Source organism: Myxocyprinus asiaticus, chromosome 5, assembly GCF_019703515.2.
Source record: "Myxocyprinus asiaticus isolate MX2 ecotype Aquarium Trade chromosome 5, UBuf_Myxa_2, whole genome shotgun sequence".
Lineage (NCBI taxonomy): Eukaryota > Metazoa > Chordata > Actinopteri > Cypriniformes > Catostomidae > Myxocyprinus > Myxocyprinus asiaticus.
The window spans coordinates 6,978,789-7,002,680 of record NC_059348.1 but is presented as its reverse complement, the minus strand read 5'-3'; the positions used below and the strand labels follow the sequence as shown (position 1 = coordinate 7,002,680).

Below are 23,892 nucleotides of genomic sequence, written 5' to 3'. Positions count from 1 at the left end.
ATAGCTGTCAAATTACATACTATCTACTATTGTTGAAATTTACAGTTCCCAGCATGCACTTGCGGCATTAAGAAATTACTTCGATTTTTTAATATTTACTGGTTTATTTTGACGTTGTTTTTGTTGTAGTCTAAGTTACTTGGATTTTAATGTTCAGCTCTTACTTATTTACGTAAAAGTATGTTTGTTAATTGTCACCTTTGTTGCGTTTCGTATGCCGAGAGTTGATATCTGTCAACTATCTGTCTTGATAACAACTCATTTATGCTGTAAATTCATTAAACTTGAGTTATGAAGTTCATCAAAAACATCAAACACTCAATTTGCGGATATAATTTTGTTGAAATATCCTTTACTGTTTTAGTTTTTATGTGTAATGCATCACTATTGCCACATATAGTACCATTTACAATGTATGATCGGACATTCAGGCTGACATTAGGTTTTGTCTTCCAAGTAACACAGTGCAATAACTTGTGTTTTACTTAATCACTAATTGACTGGCTGGATGAAAATATTATAAAAATAAAGAAGGTCCAAGATGCCAGCTCAAAAGATCATTAATCACCATAATGGTGGCTTCAATCAAAACACAACTATTGATAACAAAACAACAACACTAATTAAACTAAGACTTCTATTAAGTCTGAATAAATAATTTTGTATGTGTGTTTTTTTTTTTTTTTACAATTTTTGTAGCTCCAATGCATTGCCAAAGCATACATACTTACTCAAGCGCAAAGGCTTATGGGTATTTCACCATTATTAAAATATACATTTCAGAATGTCACTATAGCTTTCACCAAGATGATATCATGATTTTAAATGTTCATTTTCCCTTAATGCCTTGCACAGAACAGCTATTTACTGTAAAACTAGCCACTTCACAGTGAGCTTGCTCTTGATCTCCCAGAATGCAACATTTTTAACAGCAAACTACTGAATTTAAGAATCACAGTAGATTGCTGTAGGAATTTGGCCGTAAATTTACAGCAATTTTTACAGTGTACAGCTAGAATTATATAAAATCGTTGTTGATGTAACAAAAACCTGTTTGCTAAAATACTGTAATGCTAAGTGAATATGTGGATTAGTTTGCAGCACATCCTTTACTTATCATTTTAGAAAGATACTTTCTTATCTTTGATAAATGTAAAAACGTAAGACACTTTTGTGTTAAAGACCAAACTAAAATTAAAAGAAAGACATTATTGTGTTTTAGTAACATAACCATGTTTGTTAAACTAATGCTAAACTTTATCTAGGTTAAACCATTTATTCATTATCTTTAAAAGTGAAAATCTGAATGAGTTTGCTTCATAGCCAATATCCATTGTTTTAGAAACATGTTTTCTCCTCTTTGTTAAAGGTAAAAATGTAAGACCTTTTTGTTAGAGCTATAGCTAAAATGAAATGAAATACATTATTGTATTTTAGTAAAATAAACTTGTTTGTTAAACTAATGCCAAACATTAGCTTTGTTAAACGATTTATTCATCATTTTAAAGTGAATATGTAAGCTGCTTTGTGGCACATCTTGTATGTATTGTTGTAGAAAGACACCTAAGTAGTCTGACGTGCTGATAGTCATACTGTGATTATTAACACCTAAATTAGCAGCTCAAGGAACAGTTAATAAAACAGTTGCTCGTGAGTGACAGGTAAGTGGTTCCCCCTGTGCATTCTTTCCTCAGGATAACGACTGGTGTGTCAGTGTTTTCCACAGAGCAACAGGTGTCGTAAGTCGCCACCCTCAAAACTCAGCTAAGGTTTCAGAATTGTGAACTCATAAAGAGTTCCTATAGGGGTCCACTGGACATCACACTCTCACCTGTCAAACCAGGGAGATATGAGTAGCCAGTCCCCATCAGCGTCCAGAGCTGAAGCTCCCAGGTCAGGTGAGGAAACCTCACTGTCCAACTGGGTCGCTGACCTCCTCCTTGTCTCTAGAGATGAAAGGGAGGAGCTTAACAGCCACATACCATCTCAGTGTGATACTGAAATGGCCACCGTGGTAGATAATGCACACGATCCTCAAGGGAAGGTAACCACTATTCAAGAGTTAGTTGGTAGGCTGTTTCTACTTTACCACCACAAGGCCCAGTTGCAAATAGCAACACTCAAGGGTGAGGTAAAGACACTTACAGCCCAGTGTAGTTGGCTTGATGCAAGCAATCGCGCTTTACATCGAGACCTCCAGACTACAAATACAATGCTGGAGGAGTGTGTAGGAAGACTCCAGTCGGCTGAAAAAGAAAGCCGAGAGGTCGCTGACGACCGAGTCCGGGAAGTCAAGACATACGGGCTAAAGCTCAAGAAGCACTCCGCTACCCCATCTTTGACCAGAGTGGGGCAGAGGACTCAGAAGATGGAGCTACAGTGAAATACCCTACCCCTGGTTCAGGTAGTATTTCAAAACCATTGCTCCAACTCCCGGAGATAGACCACATCCCTGTTCGGGACGTGAGTCCACCACGTTTCGGGGGCAAGGCCACATTTCGGCAATCTTCCCCTCAGGCGTCTTTTAGGCCCCGCCCCAGCAGGACGCCTTCCTCCCCACAAGGAGGAAGTGGTCTCACCCAATGCCATGGCAATGGGGGCAGGCACTGGTACTCATCCTCTGACGAGTCAGATGGATACAAGCGGGACCAAGACACAGGTCTATGCATGCGCCAGCTTGACTCCTTTGCGAAGGACATAGAATGTTTCGACCCAGCAAGCCGAGATTCAAATGTCAATGATTACCTTAGGGAAATTGAACATTGTCTTGCCGACTTGCCTCATGCCTTGGCACGTGAGAAGTTGAAACTCATCTGGAAAACAACTTCCAGAAGCGTCCACGCTTTCATCGAGACTCAACCGCCGCACATTCGTGACAGATATCCAAGGCTTTGCAGGGTTCTGTGCGAGGAGTACTCGCCATATACTGATGAAACATCAGCCACCCTCAGTGCCATCCGCATCCAACAGAAGCAGTTGGAGCCTCCTAGGGAGTACTATAGGCGTTTAAGAAATGCATACTTCCAAGGAAGTAATGAGCCAGCTCTGGAAGAAGAGCGAGGGTTCAGGTCTCTCTTCCTCCATAACCTCCACCCCTGCATGTGAACCCACGTTACACTGATGTGTAAACAGGGTAGACCGACCATGCAGGGAATTAGGAAGATGGCCCAAATGACTTGGGAAACAGTCGTGCGTCCAACTGATAAACCAGAAGACGATGTCAGAGTCCTAGACATCCAGTCTTCAGAGAGGGCAGACTTAGGGCTTGAGGGCTATGAAATACCTCAGCCTAGAGTAAGCTGCAAAGCAGCAGCCCCAAAACATTTGCCCAACCACCCACAGGGGGGTTGGAGAAACCAAGGGAATGACCACAAGGGTCCCTCCCAGGGTCAGAAAAAACAGAAAAAACAGAATCCCTCTCCAAAGAAAAGGAATGTCGGGTTTGTAAAAAGCCCCAGACAGTGGAATGGAAACAAAGGGAATCATTCGGAGCCTCCTGGAAAGAGTGATCTGAAGCGTCAGCTCAGCCTCATCCAGAAAAGCCTAGTGGATGTGACAAAGCACATCGAAGGGTCAGACGATGGCCACAAAAAACCTGATGGTGACAGTCTGTCAGCGTGACTAGCCCATGCACTTCCCTGCTCTTTCCCCAAAGTCTACTTTGTAGGCTGGGAGAAGAACACAGGGAAGACCCAGACACACCCAGTGGCAGTCATGCCCAATACCCATGCTCCGCTTTTTAAATTTTTGGGAGACCTTGTCCACAAGGGTAATGCCAGACGCATATACACCTCAGTGTCGGTAGGAAGGTGTATAGACATCCATGCGTTACTGGACACTGGGTCTGAAATCAGCCTAATGTGCGAGGAGACTTTCACAGAAGTCACCAGGGCAATGCTCTCTCTTGGTAAACCACTGCAGACAGAGTCCTGAGATGTGAGCCTTGTCAGCTACACACAAAACAGAGCCCCCATCACAAAACGCGCTTGGCTTGATATCACCTTCCATGAGATGACCCTCAATCATCCCATTTACATCTGTGCTTTCGACACAGAACAACTTCTTATCGGCTATGACCTGCTGGACCGACTGGCCCTGCTGATCGACTGCCTTCGCGGGCACATGTGGGCCCAGGTCGCAACCCCGAATTCGGTCCGTCTAGCCCACAGCCGTCACGCTTCAGACGACCGGGTCACTTATATCCAAGAGTCAGGAGAGACCACTTGTGACACTGTTCTTGAGTCAATGCTTTGTCATTACCCAGACATCCAGACTCATCTTGGCTCTGAGCCTCTTGAGTTATCTGTGACTCCACTGACACCGCAGCTTGGTGGACCTGTGAGCACCCACAAATCATTCCTTTGCTCACTAGAAAACTCAAACCCAGCTTTGTATAGCCCCTGCATAGCTGGAGGCGTGCATGCTAACGGTATCTTGGTACCTGATGTGTTTATCGCACTCTGGTCTGAGAAGTCTGCTGTTAGTCAAGCTTTGTACAACAAGTTGTGTCGGAACAGCTCCTCTCTGTCTTTCATGCGCAAAAGTTACCGCCTTCTTTCTGCAGAGTCACCGCAGAGGCCCATCAAGGCTATTGGGATATGTGCTCTTTCCATTCAAATTGGAAAGAAGAGGTTTACACACTTCATGAGTGTGATTCCCCAACTTGATCCCTCACTCCTCATGGGGCCCGATATCCTTGTTAGGTTAGGTGCTCTACTGGACACTGTCAACCAGGTCCTATGGTCTCAGGCAAGCATTGAAAACCAACCGGCAGTGGTTGATTCAGAACACATGTTGTCTGATCAGACCATCCCTCAGGTGTGTCAGGCAGTGAGCGTGTTTGACCTGACTATCCCAGCTAGAACTGCAGGTGCCCCTGTCCGCCTCATGATCCTCAAGGGACAGATGATACCTGGTTCACAGGCATTCTTCCAACCCTTGCCATACTTCTGGGAACTCAGCCTGACCGTCTGTGGTACACCTCTGCTTGAGCTCAACAACCTCTCAGCTTACTTGCTTGTCCAGAACCTAACAAACATACCAATTGTTGTGATTGCACGTAGACCATTAGGATTGCTGATCGACAGCTCGTCTCAAGACTTCGAGCTGACAGTGCCCGTGATTGGAGAGCTGCCTCCATCCTTGATGAGGGGGGAGAACCTCGAACCCCTCCTCCTCACCTTCCCAAACAAAATGATCACAGTTGCTTGTCATGAGGGGCTACACAATAAAGAAGTCTGCAGTACTGCCTTGGGCACGGAAACGGACATGATTGTGTATGCCCTCACTGCTCACTCGGGTGACATGATTTCAACTGGTGACGAAGCCGGTTCCCCACCAGAGGAACCTTATCTGGGATTCGAGGATGAAATAGCACAACAACTCACTAAGGCAGACGCCTTAACGACAGAGGGTCAAAGACAAGAACTGTGGAAATTGTTTCACGACTTCCAACAGATCTTTTCAAGGGATTCCAATGACTGTGGAATCACCGAACTCCATACAGTTCGTATCCCAACTGACCCAAATGCACCACCCACATTCGTACGCCAGTACAGAATTCCTTTAGCTGCCTATGAGTCAATCCAAGAGATACTTGACACGTTGCTAAGGAAACATATTATTCGGGAGTGTAACTCCACATACAACTCACCATTGTGGCCGGTGTTGAAGCCAAATGGAAAGTGGCGCTTGACAATTGACTATCGACAACTGAACAAACAGGTCCCTCTTTCACGATGGCCCATGATCCACCTGGATCAGGAGCTTGTGAAAGTGAAAAGAGCCTGTTTCTTTTCGACCGTCGATGTGTCCAATGGGTTTTGAACAATGACAGTCGACCCAGTAGATAAGCACAAGCTGGCTTTCTCTTTTGGCAATCGACAGTTCACTTGGAACCGATGCCCATTCGGATATTCAAACTCTCCATCTGAGTTTAATATCTTCTTGCACAAAGCCATGAGTGATGCTGCTGCCCGTGGCAACCTGATCTATGTGGATGACATCCTCATGTGAAGTCAGACATTTGAAGAACATCTGACCGAAATACGATATGTGCTCAGCCAGCTTTCCAGCGCAGGAGCCAAGCTGGCCCTCTCCAAGGGTCAGTGGTGCCGCACCAAGGTTGAGTACGTGGGCTTATTGGTGGGTGCCAATGACATTGAACCCCAAGCAGGGAGAGTTCAAGCCATCCAAAACATCAAAGCCCCAACCAACGTGTCGGGACTCAGGAGCTTCTTGGGCATCTGCAACTACTCCAGACAGTTCATCGAGGACTATGCAGAGATAGCCAGGCCCCTTACTGAGCTCCTCCGGAAAGACAAGGTCTTTGAATGGGGAGACCCTCAAGAGCAGGCTTTCAGAGAACTGAAAGCAAAGCTCTGTTCAGCCCCTTGTCTTGCCTACCCAGAAAAAGATAAGGAGTTTCATTTAGAGGCGAGTTTCTCCTCCCACTGCCTCAGCGCCGCCCTGGCACAGAGGTATGACAAAGAGAACAGAGTCGTTGCCCACGCAAGCCGACCTCTGAGCAGTGTAGAGCTGAAGTTCTCTGACTGTGAGAGAGCCCTCCTAGCCACAGTCTGGGCTGTAGAACACTTTCGCAGCTACATCAGGGGTCAGAAGGTAATCATTGAAACTTGCCACCAGCCTGTCTCCTTCCTCAATAGCCAGCGGCTAAGAGAAGGATGAGTGTCCAACAGTTGCATTGCGTCATGGATGATGGCACTACAAGGCTACGACATCGAAGTCAGGTACGATCAGAACCACAAGATGGCTTTGGGTCAGGGCCTGGCCGAGTGCCATCTTTGTGACTGCGAAGGACAGACAGGTTCCCCGCCCTTCCTCGTTACCACTCCTTCTCTTCCCTCAAATCATCATCATTATGATGAAACTGTCTGTCAAGACCTCCGAAGGTTTATGTGGGTGGCTGCTCTTTTCACCATGAGAGCCAGACCCAAGCTGGAGTGGGCATATTCTCGGTCAATTACGTCGTTCATGCACCACACAGTTACCAACTTGGTGCAAAGACTAGCCAGTATGCGGAAATTGCCGCAGCACTCATTGTGTTGCAACAAGCCGCTAGGTCGGCTATTGTGCGGTTGGTAGTCTGCTCCGACTCTAACTACGCCCACCACAGTTTCATCTCACACTTCCCCATGTGGAAAGAAAATGGCATGAAGAATGCCAGAGGTAAAGAGATCAAACACTCTGAACTCTTCTTGGCTTGTGACCAACTCGTGACTGACCGAGGGATGACTGTGTATTGGAAGAAGTTCAAAGGTCATTCACAATCTCTTGGCCCCGACAAAGAGAGCAACGATGAAGCTGATCGTTTAGCTAAGCGAGGTGCAGTATGGGAATTCAAGGAGGAGTGGCTCCCTAAACCACTATCTTGCTCGGTGAATGCTCTCACCCGTAGACAGGCAAGAGAGAACCGGGAAAATCCCCAAAACTGCTTGCAGACTGTGAACCTGGGTCGACAACCGGGCGACACAGACTTGAGTGCCATGCAGGAATGGGACCCGGTGATCCAGGCAATCCAGCAGCGGTTGATGGAACCTCAAACACAACAGGTCCTACCATCCTCTTTACAGGACTCAAAAGAACTAAAAGCTCTTTGTCAGGTACAACAACACCTGAAACTTGAGAAAGGCCTGTTGGTCTATGTTTCCGATAGTCCAGGTCTACCCCGGTGGGTCGTTCCGACCGACCATAGGGGGATGATGCTAATACATGCCCACGATGCTCCCATTGGAGGTCACAGGAGCTACAAAGCTAAATACTACACCCTCCAACAGGTTGCGTACTGGTCATTTATGCTCAAAGACACTAATGCCTACGTAAAGGGATGTTTGATCTGTTGTCAGTTCCGTCCTTCCCGGCCACTGAATCAAGCTCCACTGCAGGTCAAGGGAATCACGTTTCCTTGGTCAATCTGCAGATGGATTGGATCGGACCAGTACCCAAGTCGGTGTGAGGAAACAAATACCTCCTCACTGTCACCTGTGCATTTACAAAATGGGTGGATTGTTTGCCAGCACCCAATGACACGGCTGAAACCACAGCACTCATGCTGATGAACCATGTGTTCAGCTGTTGGAGGCTACCTCTCTCAATCGACTCGGACAAAGGCACTCATTTTATGGCGGCTGTGATGAAAACAATGTGGGAAATGTTGGGTGTGGAAGCCAAATTCCCCAGTCATCAGATCAGGTTGAGCGAACCAACCGTACCATTGTCAGCATGCTCAAGAAGTATGTCAACAGCAATGGCAAAGATTGGGACGTGAAACTCCCTTTGGTACTGATGGCCATCAGGTCTCCTCCACACCGCACCATGGGGGTTACAACCTTTGAAATGATAACTGGGAGGGAAATGACTCTCCCACTGCATATGCTGTACTGTCCAGAAGACGTCAGTGTTGCAACCGCATATACTGCACATCAGTATGTGACCGAGTTACGCAAACACCTCCAAACTACGTTTGCTTGGGCCCAAACAAACCTGGAAACCAGTGTCAAAGGACAAAAGGCCTATTATGATAGGAAAACATCTGACCGCGAATATAAAGTAGGTGATAAAGTCTTCTACTTCAAGTTCGCTAAACCAGTGGGAATCGCCAAAAAGTTCCTACCAAGCTGGTCAGGCCCCTTTGAGATTATAGAGAAGCTCTCTCCAGTAGCTTACCGAATTCGTATCTCGAAGCCAAACCAAACACCAACGTACAAATGGGTCCATTCAAATCAGATCAAACCCTTTGAACAGTCTCCACTCCAAAGGGGAGTGGACCGACAACAATAGTGTCTCTTGTAGTTGGGTGTAGCATGCTTTACTCATACATTAGCATGCACTAACCCTTAAGACTACTCCCGCAAACACAAGGTAACGAGGCTCTTGTATGTTTCAGGATGAAATTCTTTTGGATCCTTGGCATCTTCCTCAACCTACAGCTTGCACAAGCCAATGAGGTGGTAGAAACCAGCCCGCCAACCGGTATTAACCTACAGGAGACCCCTGGGCTCTTAATCACCCATTGCCACCTCTACACCCAAAGAATATACATTTGTATAGACCCTTGGGATGTGTATCGCAAACACATCCAGTTACCTCCACAGATGACGGAGGGCAGGGTAAGCGGAACCCAAACCCAGGACACAGTTGAACATGCCAAATTGACAACTGTCCATATCCTAGAACAACTGCAGAAATTCCTAGTCACAGAGGAAGAACTCAGTGGGAATAAACGACCAAAGCGGTTCCTCGGTGGTCTGCTAGTAGCAGCATCGGCCATTGATTCCCTGTTCTCTATCGGCATTTCGGCTGCCAACTCCGTCAGTCTCGGTACACTCCAAAGACAAATGGGTGAACTTAATGAGGAAATGCCAGAAATCCAAGAGAAACTCCTGTTACAACAAGAACAGTTACAGGATCCGGGTAAAACCCTACAGGGTACCATACTCACTGTAAACATGCACTCAGCAATTCTAAATAACACTTTGCATGCTCTGGATGCCTTGTCAGAAGTTGTAAGATCAGACATAACATTTGTGTGAATGGTTAGAGATCTAATGCATGACCTTGTAAGGGAAATTAGCACATCAGTTAACAGCCTGAGTGGGGGAAAGATCCCATCCTACCTAGTTCCCCTAAACATGGTTGAACAAATCCTTAGATCGGCCACTACCACCGTTGTGCAAACTTCTCAGATACTTCTGGCATACAGCCTTGGCAGTGCAATACCCATCCATGTAAATCCTCAGAACCTAGAGATAGGATTTATCCTTAACTTACCCATTATAGAGAAACAGAACATTTACCAACTGAAATCCATATTGAACGTTGGGTTTTGGAAGAATAATGTACATGTACATATCAAAACACCACCGGTGCTTGCCCACCACGATGATGACCCCTCTCTCTACCTTATTGCCAATCTGAACATGTGTACGAACACCAAGGACATACATTGGGTTTGCCCCAGCAACCCCTTTATCAGAGATATAACCGACCACCTGTGCAGTCTGAGGGCTGACACCCCAGAGCAAAAATGCCAGGCTAGTATGTCTGTTAAAGACGAAGGGACAGAATCTAGGGTAGAAAGAGCTGGTAGTCGATGGCTTGTCAGTACCCCTGCCACTGAGATCCTAATGTCAAATGACCATCATGACACAAACACTAAATTAACAATCCCAAACTAAACGGTGTTCTTGAAGGTCCCACAAGGGACCACGGTGCATATAACCGACATTGTCCTCCACCATCTCAGTCCAGAGAGACACGATTCAGAGATTGAGATGATGGATGCATTCAGAGGCCACAACCTCACTATTGACGACACCCTTCAACAACAGCTTCTAGCTGAAGGGACCAAATTAGTAAAGTTCAGTCTCAAATGGACTGGGCTCACGACTACATTTTTCAATCGTATAGGAAAACTATCGGCTTATCAAGAACACCCCATCAGTTTGACTGCCCTTGGGCTCCTCCTTAGTGGTTGGATCATCACGGCAGGTATCGCATACGCTATGCACAGACACATCCAAACACTACACACTAGACTGGATGCAATGACACTCATTCCACAGCGTTTCAAGCTCCTGTCTACCCCTCTACAACTAACTGCTCCTAACTCTGCTCAAGGAACAGTTATAATAACTGTAACAATCTTTCCCATTTTCCTTTTCATAATCATTGAAAACTCAGGGATAACAAAGGGTTGTTGCAATGTTTGATGTGTTTTACCAATGTGAAGTGCTGTTTTGATAGAAATTATGTTAGCTAGCCTAGTTAGAATTCATCTGCCCAGATGTTACCTACTATGACTGCCCAGGTATCAAAAGCCTTTGTGAACTGCTAATGTTTCCAGGAACTAAGCTCATGCAAACCCAGGACACATGGACTGTACAACTTTCGGGTTGCTCTCAAGGACTAAACTGTTCAACTTTTGGGTTGCTCTCAAGGACTGTGGCAGGAACCCCAACCTTAAGACCAAAGGGGGGAGGTGTAGCTCAAAATGGCAGCAGAGACCGCATGGCCCTTTGTTCTATAATCAAAGGAGAGACAGTGAACTCAGTTTCCCAGGATCCTTCACAAATTTGCAACTGGATGCGAAGTCCCGCCCATGGACCCAGTCTCAAACGCCATCGAAAGCGGCCTACGACCGATGACGTCATCTTGTCAATAAAACCAGCGGACAGATGAAGTTTGGCCTCTCTGTGCTAAGCTCTGCCTGGCTGTTAAGGGACATCTGTACTGTGCATGTACTGAAGGAGTTTTCCCTCCGTTTTGGACTGAGAACAAAGAGACCATGTTTTTCTAACCTCACCATTTGGCCACGGTAGAGTAAGATTAACTTAGCTTTGTTCAAGTCTTATAGTATACTTATAACAACCGGTTCAGTTTCACTGTAAAGCAACAGTGAATTTATTTTGAAAAACAGAAAGGCGACCAGTTTCCCTTCTCCCTCTTTTTCATTCAACGTTGACTTCTTTCTGCATTCTTCTCCATCGCCGGATCCGAAGAATAAAGCAGAGACGCGTCTTTTCGCTGACGAGCGTAAGACAAGGGACCATCCATACCGTTTCTCCTGACCACTCAATGCAACAGGAATTCCAACGGACAACCCTACTGAAATCACACAGAATTTCCCAAGTAAGGCTTGATATCTGGGCAGATTTAGTTTAGAAACTGATTTTCCTTGTGAAACTAAATCGTATTTTTGATTCTAAATGCTGATGTTTTGAGTATATTTGTATGTTAAACTCTGCTCGCTGTTTCGAGTTGGGAGATTTGTTTTTAGTTTCTTTTGGGGTTACGTTTGTTTTGTTGAGTGATCTGAACTAGTAATTCATTCCCGCTGTTACGAGCGGTTACCCTTAATTAAATTGCATGCATTTTTCCTCTCTCTCTCGCTCTCATTCTCTCTCTCTCACTGATGTTCATTGAGTGAGCGGCGCCGCGGTTTGTGTTTGACTCAGGCTGGTGAACCAAATTCTCCCGCCTGTTTCGTCAGTTCCTTTGTGTGTCCACTCATTTCCACCCTCAAGTGGTATCAGCTCCAATTTGGATCTAACCCTCCATTTTGAACCTGACCCTCCATTTTGATTCCTTGTTACCGCATCTGGACACAAACACACACACACACTAGTATATAGCTCCACTGTTAGTTTAGGATTTCCTTGATTTATTTTTGGATTCTATTCGGATAGTATTGGTTGTGTTCACTGGCTGGTGAACCAAATTCTCCCGCCTGTTTCGTCAGTTCCTTTGTGTGTCCGCTCATTTCCACCCTCACATGGTATCACCTCCAATTTGGATCTAACCCTCCATTTTGAACCTGATCCTCCATTTTGATTCATTGTTACCGCATCTGGACACACACACACACACACACACACACTAGCATATAGCTCCACTGTTAGTTTAGGATTTCCTTGATTTATTTTTGGATTATATTCGGATAGTATTGGCTGTGTTCACTGGCTGGTGAACCAAATTCTCCCGCCTGTTTCGTCAGTTCCTTTGTGTGTCCGCTCATTTCCACCCTCACGTGGTATCAGCTCCATTTTGGATCTAACCCTCCATTTTGAACCTGATCCTCCATTTTGATTCCTTTGTTACCACATCTGGACACACACACACACACACACTAGCATATAGCTCCACTGTTAGTTTAGGATTTCCTTGATTTATTTTTGGATTATATTCGGATAGTATTGGCTGTGTTCACTACTGCTTGATTATAATAAATCTTGTTATATTATAATAAGTATTCCTGTTTGTTTTTGTTTGAATATTGTGTTGAAGCCAACCTCTGCCATGTGAAGAACTCCCAAGTTACCTCAGAGTACTGTTATTTTATTGGTGTTAGAAACTAACTGTAACTAGATTACTATTAGATTTGTATAGCAATAATTTAACTAGTTTTTCCCCTTTTTGATTATTTTGATTAACAATTAAGATACTCAACCTACAGGGTAGATTTTGTTTTGTGAGACTCAATCAGTAACTTGCTATCATTTTTCTCTTTTCAAAGAGTGGTGCCCTGAGAATAGAATTTAATGAGTTAAATTCTATTTAATTATTATTTAATTGTTATTTAATTATTCCATAATTAATAACAATTAATTATTGATTATTTCTGATAGTAAAACTGATTTAAACAACCAGTAGCACCTACAGGAGGGACACCCCCCGACTAGACCTGGTCAACCCAGTTGAATAATCCCCCTTTTTTTTAGGGAGTGAAAAAAAAGAAGGGGAAAAGAGGCCACAACTGGGATAGCCTGTCTCTATCTTTTGGGTAGTCGACTTGTCCCCAAAGGGCAGTTCAACACTCATAACTATGTTGGGGGAGGTTACGTGTCGGCCTGGTGCGCTGGCTACGAGGCACACAGTTGTCTGCCCGTCACACACCGCCAGTTCATGTAACACAGTTCAGCATGTTGCGGCATTTTGTATAGGGACCCCTAGTGTCACTACATCGACACAACGTCGAATGAGTGACAGATAGGGAACGTCCTGGTTACTTGCGTAACCTCCGTTCCCTGATGGAGGAAACGAGACATTGTGTCCCTCCTGCCACAACGCTGAACTACCCGCTGAAATGGCCGGACCTTGTCTCAGCTCCTCAGCATAAAACCTGAATGAGTGGTTGCATACCAGCTCCTTTTATACCCATATGTCTGGGGGAGTGGCATGCAAATACCACTCGCCAATTTTCATTGGCCTTTTATCAAAGACCAGAGGTGTCTCGGACTCCCAAGAGTGACCGCTAGTGTCACTACATCGACACAACGTCTCATTCCCTCCATCAGGTAATGGAGGTTACACAAGTAAACATGACGTTCCCTATCTGTCACTCACTCTACGTTGTGTCGATGTAGTGACACTAGGGGTCACTCTTGGGAGCCCGAAACACCTCTAGTTTTTGATAAAAGGCCAATGAAAATTGGGGAGTGGTAAACATTTGGGTATAAAAGAAGCTGGTATGCAACCACTCATTCAGATTTTCTCTTTGGAGCTGAACGGTTGATGCTCATTGAGCTGAATTCCCACGTCTGTTCATTCACCTCTGCTGGATCTGATGGCGCATTTCAGCAGCTTCTTGCCCCCTGCACTGGTGCACTGCAGAGAACACCCCTGGGTGTTTTGGCAGAAATAAAAGAGTATATAAAAAAAAAGAGTATCGTTATCTCTCGCCTTCTGACAGTCACGATTGCTGTCTTTCGTGTCTGGGCACTGCCCACACGGAGACAGCATTCATGGATGGGTCATGTACTCATTGTGAGACCTGGCGCTGGCACCCAAAGCTCCCATCCAAGGCCTGTAGGTTTACGTCATCCCTGACGGCCAAAGCCTACGGTGCCGCTGGACAAGCCGCCTCCACCCTGCACGCCATGGCTCTCCTGCAAGTCCACCAAGCCAAGGAACTGCACGAGGGTAGTTCCAACCCGGGATTGATGCAGGAGCTGCGCTTGGCGACCGACCTCACTCTCTGGGCGACAAAGGTCACGGCGTGGTCTCTCGGGGGGGCGATGTCCACCTTGGTGATCCAGGAGTGCCACCTTTGGCTCAACCTGGTCGAGATGGGAGAGGCCGACGTAGGCACGGTTTCTTGACACCCCCATTTCCCAGGTTGGCCTGTTCGGCAACACCGTCGTGGACTTTGCCCAGCAGTTCTCGGCAGTGAAGCAGTAGACGGAGGCTATCCGGCACATCCTGCCCCGGCATGGCTCAAGATCCCGCACCCCGTCTGCTCTTTGCCAAGGGCATCCCCCTGTGGTGACTGCACCTGCTCTGCCACAGCCTGCCCCTGCGGCCTGGCCCCGGCGTGGAGCCCACCGCAGGAAGCAGATGCCACCTGTCTCATGGCCGGCTGCCAAGAACCCACGAAAGGCTTCGAAGCACCCCTGAGACAGGTGACCCAGGGACGACGAAACCCACTGCTCTAGAGCTGGTAAGCAGACCACTACATCCCCCGGTGGAGGGCCGGGAGGAGAATCTTTTGTTACCTTTTCATTTAATTTCGCCGCATGCCCAAGTGGCTGCGGTACCCAAGAATTCAGCAAGAGCGGTGTCCTTGTTCCCTGGGTCACATACCCGGTGCGCACGGCCGTCATCATGACCACCATTCCATTTTGGCAGGTTTGGTGCTCCAGCGGCAGTCTCCCCGCCCCTGCGCACCCAGCTGTGGCACAAATCCGCCCCCGATGTGAAGGTCTCCACGGGTCACGAGGACAGGCCTCTTCCTCCCCCATCCCAGGCTGTTCTGGGGGTGGTCACAAGGAGCCAGGTAAGTGCTTCAATGTCCCTGAACTCAGCACGGCCACGACACGGTGTGGCACCTTAGGCTCTGCCCCGCCGTGAGGCCCCACCTACCGATGAGATAGTTCCCTTGTTCCCCCTCGCCCAGAGCTTGGACGCGTGGCTTGCGCTTTCCAACCCGTCGCGATGGCTGGTCCGGACCGTCCGACTCGGCTACGTGATTCAGTTCGCCAGGCGTCCGCCCAGGTTCAGCGGCATCCACTTCACCTTGGAATCTCCATGTCTGGCCCCTGGATGGTACGCGGAAGACCTAAGTGGTCTACCACCGCGATCACTCAGGATAGGGCCCCCTCTTTGGATCGGTGCTTTCCTTCCTGCAGGAGAGGTTGGAAGGGCAGCTGTCCCCCTCCACCTTGAAGGTGTAAGTAGCTGCTATAGCGGCACACCATGACACAGTGGACGGTAAGTCCTTAGGGAAGCATGACCTGATCATCAGGTTCCTGAGAGGCGCCAGGAGGTTGAATCCATTCAGACCGTGCCTCGTTCCCTCATGGGATCTCTCTGTAGTTCTTCAGGGTCTACAGGGAGCCTCTTTTTAGCCCCTGCAGCCAGCAGAGCTTAAGGCACTCTCTTTGAAGACTGCCCTCCTGACTGCGCTCACTTCCATCAAGAGGGTAGGAGACCTGCAAGCATTCTCTGTCAGCGAAATGTGTCTGGAGTTCGGTCCGGACTACTCTCACGTGATCCTGAGACCCCGAACGGGCTATGTGCCCGGCTAAGGTTCCCACGACCCCTTTTAGAGATCAGGTGGTGAACCTGCAAGCGCTGCCCCAGGAGGAGGCTGACCCTGCCCTGACGTTGCTGTGTCCAGTGCGTGCTTTACGAATCTATTTGGATTGCACGCAGAGCTTTAGAGTCTCTGAGCAGCTCTTTGTCTGCTTTGGTGGACAGCGGAAAGGAAGCGCTGTCTCCAAGCAGAGGATCGCCCACTGGCTCATTGACGCCATAACTATGGCATATCACGCCCAGGACGTGCCGCCCCCCCCCCCCTTGGGTAACACCCAACACCTTTGCGAGGTTCTACAATCTCCGGGTGGAACCGGTTTCGTCCCGTGTAGTGGCAGGCACAAGCAGGTAAGTCTGGGACAGCTGGCCGGGTGTATCGCTTGCACATAGTGCCTTTCACCTCCCCTGAGCTGAAGACGTGCGCTGTTGACTCCCAGTAGTGTTCACAAACTGTGTTCCCTGGATGATTTCCTCCGAGCCCTGTGGCAGACGAGTTTGCGGAGAAACTCGCTGCCGGCTCAGTACATGTGCTAACTAAGCCCTGTACTGAGGTAGGTGCTCCGCATGTGTTGGTTCCCCATAGGTAACCCCATGCAACGTATATCTTCCACTAATTCATTTCCCTGTTGGTAAACTGCATCTTCCTTGGGCAAAGGCCCCTCTGCCCCAGTCATCATATTTGTAGAAACTCCTCCCCTGTAGGGTAGGACCTACCATGGGACTTCTCCACATGACATACTTCCGACAAAGCTCGGCAAGACCATGTGACGTATTTCCACTAAAAAAACCCCTCCCCCTCTCTGGGTGGGGTGTGGTCTCCGCGGTGTCTTCCCCTTGGGAGGGACACCCCCCAGACGTAGACCTGGTGGCCCCAGTCAGTTAACTCTTTTTTTTGGGGAGAGGAAAAAAAGAGGATAAGAGGCCATGACTGGGGTAGCCTCTCTCTATCTTTTGGGAAGTCGACTTGTCCCCGAAGGGTCTCCAAAGGGATTTCTCTTTTCCAGGATATCTGGATTGTCTTTAATATCCTGTTCTCTACTTGCCTTAATTTCCTCTGATATATTATTATTACTATGAATGTTAACAAATGTTTTCACTAAAAGTTCTGCCTTTACAATGTCCATAATAGATTCCCTGTTCCCACTACAAGGGACTGGTAAACTGAAATTTTTCCGGACCCCACCCATTTTCCTTGTCACACCCCATACTTCACTAATGTCTATGTCTTCCCCTATAGAGGTACAGAATTGCCTCCATTAATTCTTTTTTGCAGTCCAAGTTACCTGTCTTACTACTGCCTGTGCCTTCTTATACCTAATTAAGTCTGTAAATAAGAATAACCTGCTAACTTTTCTAAATGTTTCTGTCTGTGATTGCTTTGCTACATTCTTCTGTCCACCATGGAACAGCTTTCTTTTCTCCAAAACCTTTACTTTTTCCTATTACTTTTGCTGTTCTATGCAGGATTTCACTCAATCTACCACTGAGTTCTTCAAACTTCATTTCTTCTATTGAAGCATTTAAACCATTCATTCTCTCATCACATATTTCTTTAAACCTTTCCTAGTCCGCTGTATTAAATTTCCATCTAGGATTTCTACTCTCTAGCATCTGTTATGTCTAGTCCTATTTTACAGCATATTGGGAAGTAATCACTTCCTATCGTTTGTTCCAACACATTCCACTCACTTAATCCTGCCAGATTTTTTGAAGCCAGTGTTAAATCAATGGCAGAACAACAACCCCTCCAAACATCAATTCTTGTTGCTCTGCCACCATTCAAGCATACTAATTCCTTAATATCCATTACTTCCTACACAGTGCTTCCATTATGATCAGTGCTTGTACTTCCCCATAATGTGCTATGCACATTAAAATCCCCACACCACATCATTCTGTAATTACTGCCTCCTCCATTTGTTTCAAGTGCTTCCCTATTTAGCCTATTGCATGGATTATAAAAATTAACCATTCTTAATGTTTGTGCCTCAGCCCATCCTTCACTACCTATTGACTTCTTCAATTTATTCACTTGTATAACCCTATATCCCACACCCTCCTTAATAAATGTGGCCACTCCTCCCCCATTACCAGTCTTTCTGTCCCTACAAACAACTGTATACACTTGTGGAATGAAATCCAGGTTTGGTTTTAACAAAGTCTCTTGCATGCATATTATGTGTGGCTTTTTCTCCTGTTCTTGTTTACATTTCTTAAATTCTAATCCGTTTGCTATAATACTCCTCGCATTCCATTGTAAAATTATTAACACCATTATGTCCCACCATCTGCCTCAGCATATGATAACCCCTCGGATACCCTCACATTTTGTACTTGCACCACATTCTTATGCACTTGGCACTCCCATAGCCATCACTATGTTCACCCCCACAGTTGCAGCATTTTGGCTTTACTCCTTGCCCACACCTTCCATACTCATGCTCACCACCACACCTTGCACAACGTTGCCTTCCTTTGCAAACAGCAGCCACATGCCCATATTTCTGGCATTTAAAGCACCTCAACAGAGGGGGAACATATGACCTTACTGCAAAAACAACGTATCCCAGGAACACCCTATCTGGCAATTTCTCTTCATCAAAATGAATCATTACAGACAAACTATCCACTCTCTCATTATTTCTGATACATTTCAATCATTTGACATTAAGCACTTTCCCACCTTTGATACAGTTTTTCACTTTATCCACATCCATACTCGTAGGGACGCATGTAATGACTCCTCTTACCCATGTCTTTTGCACAGGGATTACTCAATTCACCTCTTGACCGAGCAGAGACTTCAAACCTAAGGCAATTTTTTGTTGTTTACTATGTTTGCAAAAAATCATAACCTTACCATCACATAACAACTTCGCACTGATAAGTGATTTTGTAAGCTTCAGAGGGTTTATTGTACTATTAGGTTCAGAAAAATGTATTATTACCTTGCACTCCTCCTTCTCTCTGCTTCAGTACGATACCAAACACGGTACCTCGGTATGGGTACTAAATTGAATAAAAAGCTTTAGATTACGAATGAAACTACACAGAAAATGACTTGCAGTTACAAAAGTGTGTTGCATGTCTTTTTAAACATTTCAAAATTAAGAATAACACTTAAACTAACACTTAAACTCTTTTGTTTTTTATATGTAACATTACTGCAACAAGGCACTTATTCAAAACAGATAACAGATCATTTTTACAGGTATATAATTTTAACAGGTATGTCAGTGGATGAGCTAAATTCTAGAACAGCACACAAACATTGTGACCAATGAGGGGACAGTTTGCTCACATGTGACTTCTATTAACACTATTTTGGTCCATTTTGAAACATTGCCTATTGAAAGCAAACTGAACCAAGAAGAAAATGCAACACTGTAACAAATGTACCCGTTTTGGAACAAATCAAATGAGCTACAGGTCTGAAAATGCCCAAAGATAATGAAAACGGGTCTACTTAATTAAATTATATGATTGATCAGCAGGGAGGAGATGATAGGTATAAACATTTTCCTGATAGTACTTTATTTCAGCAATCATGTCATTTGTCCTTACTCTACAATCAGAACTGGCATCTGTGATGTTTGATTCACAAATGAATGTCTCTTTTGAGTCAGTTCTATTCAGTTGTTCAAACAAATTAGCAAAACAGTCTGAATAGGTTCGCAATTCAATCTGAATCAGCACACAGATGCACTAAATTGTTTGTAGTGGTTTCTCACTCAGTAAAACCTTTACCGACATGTCAATATACAGTCCTATATATTTAATATGTTTATACTAATGTTAGTTAATAAAAAACACGTCATAAGATTATGAAGCACAGACTTTATTTACACCACCAGAGTACAATGTACATTTATTAGTCATATACACTAATGTAAATACCTCGGTTGCTTTCTGATCATTCTTTGAGTTAAAAGCAGCACTTACATTCATACAGAATCATCACAGACTTTTTGTAATTGTGACCAAATCAGACCAGAAAACTTCTGAATGACAGATGTCTACGATGATGTACCGGTCACACATCAGACTGGCTGGTGTACAGTGATGTATATTTTATAAATATATTTAAATGTCAGCGAAACTCAAATTTGGCCATTTTTGTGCCGTCTTTAGACCTGTATACGCTTTTCCTGGGGCATGGATAAAAAGCAATGTTTGATGTTTTCTTGATATTGTTTCATGGGTGTTTTTCCATTCTTCGCCATTGCATCTTCCTGATGGCCACAAAAATGGCAGCTACGATGAAAAAGTGATGTCACTGAAACAGGACAATACATCAATATTGTACGTTTCAGTGTCTATGTAAACAAAGGTTTGCTAGATCCACGCTTTACATAAAAAAAATGTGAATTCTCATTATTCAGTTCTAATGAAAAGGAACTGAAACCAGCTGGATCTGAACGGAAGCCCTAACAAATTACACATTTGTATCATAATTGCTAAAAAACTTGTTCAGATGCACCTGATATATTTTTTAACGAGTCTTTTCTGAAAAATGATGACAATTGAGTATGTTTATATACAAAATGTTTTTAACATATCTGTGATAAGAATGGAAGAGTTGCACGATTATTTACAGAAAGGGTTCTCTTTTAGACTTATTCCTATACATTAGCTTACCAATCCTTAAAATTAAGACTACATTATATTATACTGTTTACTTTGATTTTTTACTTTGAAATTGTATTACAAATTTGCAAAATTACATTCACTATAGAAATGTTCATGACTGTGAAAATTTTTTTCCAGGCCTCAAAATAACAATTTAGACATTTCCTGATATTTACAGGTTTTACATGATACAACCCTTGATACAATGAATGACAATTATTTTCAACCATGCCCATGCCCTGGAATAACCAAAATCCATTTCCTTTAAATTATATATACTGTATATACATACATACATTCTGATTTGTTGAAAGATGCTCTAAAGTAAGACGCATGTCTATTAAGTTGATCCAGGTCTTGACCCCATAACTGTTCCAAATCAATTATCCAAAATATTTCATTTATTTCAAAGAGCCGTACAGGCTAAGACAGCAAAATAACCAGATAAAACATTGGCCAAGTAAATCAATTAAGATTGGAAAAAAAACAATTTCTATAATATCTTAATTATTAATATCTGTAGCAAACCTGAAAATGTGCTGAGATAAAACCCTAAAAGATGTTTTGAGGTGCGGTAATCGTGGTATAAGCAGAATAATTGACACAGGCCCGTTGAAATAATAATAATGCACAACGATGCAAAGCAGAGGCTGAATAATTGATGGTCCATCTTCAATTATTCCTTACATATACGTGACCATCATTTTGAGTCACACTGACCCAGAATCACATTTAGTTTTATGCACTTAAGTAAAAAGAAATGTTTTAGCTTTCTAATGATTTCATTTAAGTTAAGTTTTTATACTAAATAGTTGCCAGGATATAATCATTTGAGTGTTGGCTGTCATAAAACTTTGTTTCTGAGAAAACGGGCTGTAATGATTCAATTCACGCATCCATGCACAGATTGTGCATCCCCCAGCATTGAAGTAGTTCAATTCTTTGCAATGAGCTGTATCCATGTAAACTGACTCTCTGAAAGTGATGGATTACAGCAATTTGCTCTTCTCTACAGTTCATTTTATCAAGCTAACAAACGGTAGACATCAGATAACGTTCCTGAGTTAAATGTATACAGCTTAGTGAAAGTTATGATTGACGTCTTCCTGAAGCTGAAACGCAGATTCGCAGATAACATCAGAGATTATCATTTCAGCCAGTGACATTGTGTCTTTCAATGTCCCATTTTATGTTCATTTTTGTGTTTTTTTTTTTTGTGCTGTAATTTTGTAGTGAGAGATGCTATACAGCGCTCCCATCTGAACTGACAGCAGCGTGATTTAACACATTGCATTAAAGAGCCAAAAAATTTCATGATAATACTAACATTATTTTAAAGCAACCACAATCAGAAAATCTAAATAATTTTTTCAAAAACCATCTGGTTACTAGTTGACTGGGTAAGCCTCTAATACAATAAAATAATATTGATTTATTGCAAAAACTACTGTTTCATTCTTAACGGTTTCCTATTAAAGCATTGGACATGAAGTTGAACCTTGCTCACTGGGACTTGATTGGGCAAAACTCTTTCCCACATGAAGGCTAGAGCTATGGCTACTTTCCAATATGCACTTTCTCATGTGCTTTCAGGGCTTCTAAATGAGTGAAACTCTTTCCACAGTGTAAACACTTATTTTCTTTAATATGGATTCTTTGGTGTATCTTCAAGTTGCCGACTCCTCCAAAGGCATCACCACACTCAGGGCACACATGAATTTTAACACTGGTATGAATTTTCTGGTGCGCTTTAAAACGGTGCGGGCACAAAAAACTCTTTCCGCAAGAGGAACACAAATGGGGCTTCTTTGCATGATTTTTCAGGTGTGACTTCAGGTCTGATTCTGAGCTAAAACTTTTATCGCACTCATCACAGTTAAATGACTTTGATTCAGAGTGCTTAGAATTCAGATGATATTGAAGATTATTCAAATATGTGAATCCCTGTCCACACTGAGGGCATTTGAAAGGCCTCCCTCCAGTGTGAATTTTCCTGTGCTTGTAAAGGTTTACTTTATCTTTGAATTTCATGCCACACAGGAAACAGGGAAAAGGCTTCTCTTCAGTGTGAATCCTTGCGTGACTGTTAAGATAATATTTGCGTGTGAAACTCTTTCCACAATGAGGGCATACGAAAGGTTTCACACCAGTGTGCATTCTTAAGTGTTCCTTAAGGTTGTTTTTCTGTTTGAAACTCTTTTCACACTGAGGACATGTGAAAGGCTTCTCTCCAGAGTGCACTATTATGTGGTTATCAAGGCTTGTTTGTTGTGAGAATTTCATTTCCGTCTGTGAGCAACTAAACGATTTCTCTCCAGTTACAGAATCATGAGGCATCTGATAGTGATGTTTCTCCTCCACTTCATTCAGATCATGACTTTCTTTTTTCACTTCCATCAGGCCTGAAAGAAACATTTAATAGTCAGAAATCAATTTAAGGGCAACAAATGTGAAATGAAAATTAGTCAAACATTGTGTCAGATGAATGTTTTCTTAATAGAGGGGCCCCTCATGGATGTATCCTTTCACAGTTATCATTTTCTCTGTCAGTGAATGCATGATCTGTAAGCCCAATTTTTATCTTTTTAAATATGCTGATGATATGGCATTGGTGGGTATCCTGCACAAGGACAATGGAGAAGACTTGGATCAATACATGAAGAGAGAAGATGTTTTACTGAAGTGGTGCAACTTATCACCAAAGAATTGGGGATAAGTAATAAGTCATACTATCTCCAGTAGCAATAAATATGCACCCTCCTGAAACAGTCAATAGTTTCAAATCGACAGTTACATATCTGGACAGTACACTGAGCTTCACTTATAATACAAAACTATATATATATATTTATTTATTTTTTTTTTTAAATATATGCAACATCCGTACCTATAAAGGAAAGTAAAAAGCTTTGGTGTAGGTCAGATAAACCCAACATATCTTTATACCTACTGTAGGGCTGGGCAGTGAGCCGATATATATCGTTGAGATGGTATAAAGTGTCAACTGGTAGAGATTTTGCTACACCATGTATATCATGGTATGCAAATATCCATGTGCTCCATCTACTATGTTTACATGGATACCAGAAAGCTGTTTTTTGCGAGAAATCTGCTTAAGACACAGTGAAAAGAGATGCTAACCACAGTAACTTTATCAGCAGTGGGTTCACAAATGAGAAAAATGCCACTCAAACTATTAACCCTTCCTTGGTC

The 23,892-nt window shown here is 44.1% G+C and overlaps 2 protein-coding genes across 8 annotated transcripts in view; both read right to left on the bottom strand.

The window, feature by feature from the left end:
* Nucleotides 1-23,892, bottom strand: part of LOC127440889 (gastrula zinc finger protein XlCGF7.1-like) — a 151,688-nt gene that overhangs the window by 102,194 nt on the left and 25,602 nt on the right. The gene's annotated exons all lie outside the window — the stretch shown is intronic.
* Nucleotides 1-23,892, bottom strand: part of LOC127440837 (gastrula zinc finger protein XlCGF8.2DB-like) — a 62,926-nt gene that overhangs the window by 22,995 nt on the left and 16,039 nt on the right. For 6 of the 7 annotated variants that reach the window (XR_007897200.1, XR_007897201.1, XM_051697805.1 and 3 more), the window contains one exon: nt 19,873-23,081. The exons of the other annotated variant lie outside the window; for it this stretch is intronic. Coding sequence is in view for 4 of the 6 variants with exons in the window: in XM_051697805.1 (XP_051553765.1) it covers nt 22,237-23,081 (845 nt within the window). In the remaining 2 variants the exon portion in view is untranslated. Of the gene's footprint in view, nt 1-19,872; nt 23,082-23,892 lie in introns of those variants that run through there. 7 annotated transcript variants of the gene reach the window in all.